The sequence below is a fragment of the Echinops telfairi genome, unplaced genomic scaffold (assembly GCF_000313985.2).
Source record: "Echinops telfairi isolate 266 unplaced genomic scaffold, ASM31398v2 ScPeMD7_7475;HRSCAF=8513, whole genome shotgun sequence".
NCBI lineage: Eukaryota > Metazoa > Chordata > Mammalia > Afrosoricida > Tenrecidae > Echinops > Echinops telfairi.
Genome location: NW_022111379.1, coordinates 15,757,351 through 15,760,684, shown reverse-complemented (window position 1 = coordinate 15,760,684; position 3,334 = coordinate 15,757,351). Strand labels below are relative to the sequence as shown.

Sequence of the window (3,334 nt, the reverse complement as noted above, 5' to 3'; positions counted from 1 at the left end):
GGGTGGTGGTGGGTGGACAGCAGAAATCCTCCATTCCCCCTGCCTCCTACCAGGTACAGCCTTCAGAGCTGGTCCTTTTGTTCTGGGGAGGGGTTCAAAAAGAAAAGCAGGTAAAAATTGAATTACACATGCCATTCCCCTTTGGATTTTTCTGATTGTAAGCAATGGGCCAGATTCCACTCACGAGAGAAAACCACCTACATCTTTTAACTGCCTACAGTGAGTGTGGCTTCCCTCCTCTCTCGCCTCAGCACCATTCCCCAAAGTGAGCATTTCTTCCCTCTGACCCAGAAGATCAGATCCATTCTTTGCCTATCACTGTCTGAAAGCCAACCCACTTCTCCATGACACCACGATCCTGGGCAATGAAGAGCTCTATGACTACCTTGTCCAGGAGAAAATTCAGGCTTGGAGCTGTACTTCCCCCGCAGTCACAGTTGCAAAACTAAGACAAGCCAAAGTCGCCTGCCAAGGTCAGATGAGCTCAGCTAAGGGAGATTTCTAGAAGGCACAAAATTACAGAGCTAACACATGCTATCTTAGTCACGGTGACGTGCGTGTATTAACAAACGTGAGATTCCTAAAAAGTTTCGGTGATACACTTGCCTCTCACTGTCCTATATGGCTCCACACCTATAAATAATAAAAAGGCTGATAACATTGCTTTTATGTAAGCAAGCTTAGAAATCACTCTCACATAAGTGCTTTTGACCTAAATCTTGTAGCGCTTCGCTCTGACATACGACCCCACGACTGTGAACTTCTGTGTGCGGGTTAGCAGTCTCAAACTGCCAACTGACCCAGCCATAAAGCCGGCAGAGATAAAGACGTACAGTCCAGCATGATACAATTAGACATTCACCTTCATTTTTTTCAGTGCCGCTAAAGCGTTTAACCTACTTAAAAGCTGAAGGGTTTTCATTAAACTATAAATGCATGTTTATCATTCGCTCTACGCCAGCTTCCCTGCATCTTACAAATGAATCTCTTGTGAATGAAAAGGTTAGTTTGTTTCAGAGAAAGGAGTCAACAGGAATGGCTTCTGTAAAGTTCTCTGAGACACACAGAGATAAAAGGTGGCTTTCCCCACCAAAGAATCCGATACAAATAGCTGTTCAGAAGCAGCACCACTAAGGAGTCCTTTAATCAAATACTGAGGTTACCTGCCAAAAGACCACGATCGCTTCAAACTGCAATGTGGATTAAAGCGTTATCTAACACGAACAGAAAACTAACCTTGGAGTGGAAGTTTGAAATGTGTTCATCATAATGTTCATGTCTTTGGACAGAGAAACCCGCTTTTCCGGCTAGATTGCAAAACTGGTTGACGGTGTTCCCTCGGAGCGGGGCGAAGACCATGGCTTTCCCCTAGAACATTCCAAAGGAAATTCACACATTTAAAAGCTGGAAGTCACTCAAACAGAACAAGACATCGGTCGGAGCATTCACGGCCTGCCTGCTCGCCTGTCAAAAACCACTGTAGTGCTTGAGGGCATGCCCGTGAGATATGAATTCACTTCTGGGGCAGACTGACATCCATGAAAATAATACACATATTTCACATACAATCAGCCAGTGGCTGTGTGTTAGTGTCTTGGACTTTGTAGATAATTTTTTAAAAACTGTGGCTGGAAGTTAAGTTGTCAGTAGCCCCCTTTCTGGAGGCCACTGGTTTGAGTACTGCCTAGGTGTCAGGTCCCTGCTTGAGGGCAGCACCACCTTAACAGGTGACCCCTTAACAGGTGTCGACAGATCCGCAGGGCAGTAGTTTCAGCATATATGGCAACAGGCGCATCTACACGTTGGTTTATCCTCTGGAAAACTGCGTGCCAAGTGCCATGTGTCCTCGAAGAGACAAGTGACCATGAGAGAGTGTTCACCTTCCAGTCCCGCCACCAAACTTTTGGGGGCACATGGCTCTAGGAGCTTGCTTTCTACCTCCGCTGACTCTCAGGTAATGGTCATCATTCTAGCAAAGCAAGCCCTCACACCTCCAACGACCGCACTTCAAAGAAAGTGGTACCAAGCGAGCCAACGGGCTTTTCTAAATGAACCACAGCCCTGTGAGCTGGTAGGAGACTCTGCTGGAGCCAAGTCCTGAGTGCTCGCCGGTCTCCCTCCCCTCCCAGATGTGCATTGAATGGCCCAACTCGGAAGCTTCTGTCTTTTTCTGTAGAGATGCCCACTGCTTTCATTCAAGAGTATGCGCCACCTCTGTGAAATGACACTTCAGGCTCTGAGGCCACCGTGAAAATAAATCTCCGTTTATCATGAAACGCACTCTCTCACCCCCCACTTACCCAACCACTGACTGCGCACGCGGGACAGGGCAGCCATCGGGCTAGGTGCGCTAGATGAAGGGGTTTCCAAAAGTTCATGGAAGGATGGGATCCAAAGATGATAGAATTTTTGCACGAACTTTTTGAAGCCCCACCCACCCTGCCCCTGTGATTTTCTATCATCTTCAGACCGCCATGTTATTGTTGCGGGTGCTTTTATGTAGGTTTTGACTCAGGAGTGATTCTACATGCAACAGAACGAACCGCTGCCGGCCTTTCTTTTCATTTCAGGAGACAGCTTCCCAGTGGTGGTGATGTTTGAGCCCACTGCTGCAGCCACTGTGTCAATTGAGCTGACTGGGAATCTTCCTCTTGTTCTTTTTGTTGTTGACCCTCTACCAAGCATGAAGTCCTCCTCCAGCGATTGATCTCTACGTATACTAATACAATACTATATTAGACTATTGTTATAATATACCACACCATACTATATGGACTCCTCATGAAAACAAAACCCCCGAACAACCCACTGCTGTCAGGTGGATTCTGACTTACATCAACTCTACAGAACAGAGTGCCCCATGGAGTCTCAGGCTGTGAATCTTTACGGAACCAGACTACCACAGCTTCCTTCCTTGGACAAGCTGGACTTTTGGGTGGCAGCAAGTATTTTTAACCACGGTGACTCCTGATCAGTACTAGTGACAAGATAACCAACATAACAGCTACCACTGTGCTAGATGCTTCCCCACGCCTCCCTTGGATTCCGTAAGTACAGCAGGTGCTACATTGTACAGATGATTACACATGTAGAGCAGGGCTTTAAGAGGAGGAGGAATTGCGTGGGAGAAGACCTTCTAGACTTTAAGGGTGTCTCTGCCACCCATAAGCAGCTGCGTCACTTCCTGAAAATCGGGGGAAGAGAAATCATGGAATTGCCCAGCTGGGAAGGGCCTTAGGGATGATATAATCCGGGCCCCACGACCCACCTTGCAGATAAGAACCGTCAGTCTTTTTAGCTGACCTGCTAAGAGTTTGTTACCCCTTCAATGAGA

General features: G+C 47.1%; 1 protein-coding gene across 1 annotated transcript in view; it reads right to left on the bottom strand.

Moving 5' to 3' along the window:
• CAMKMT (calmodulin-lysine N-methyltransferase) overlaps positions 1-3,334 on the bottom strand; it is a 470,081-nt gene that overhangs the window by 5,498 nt on the left and 461,249 nt on the right. Inside the window, exon 10 of the mRNA XM_030884357.2 lies at positions 1,237-1,368. Within this exon, the coding sequence (XP_030740217.1) occupies positions 1,237-1,368 (132 nt within the window). The remainder of the gene's footprint in view (positions 1-1,236; positions 1,369-3,334) is intronic.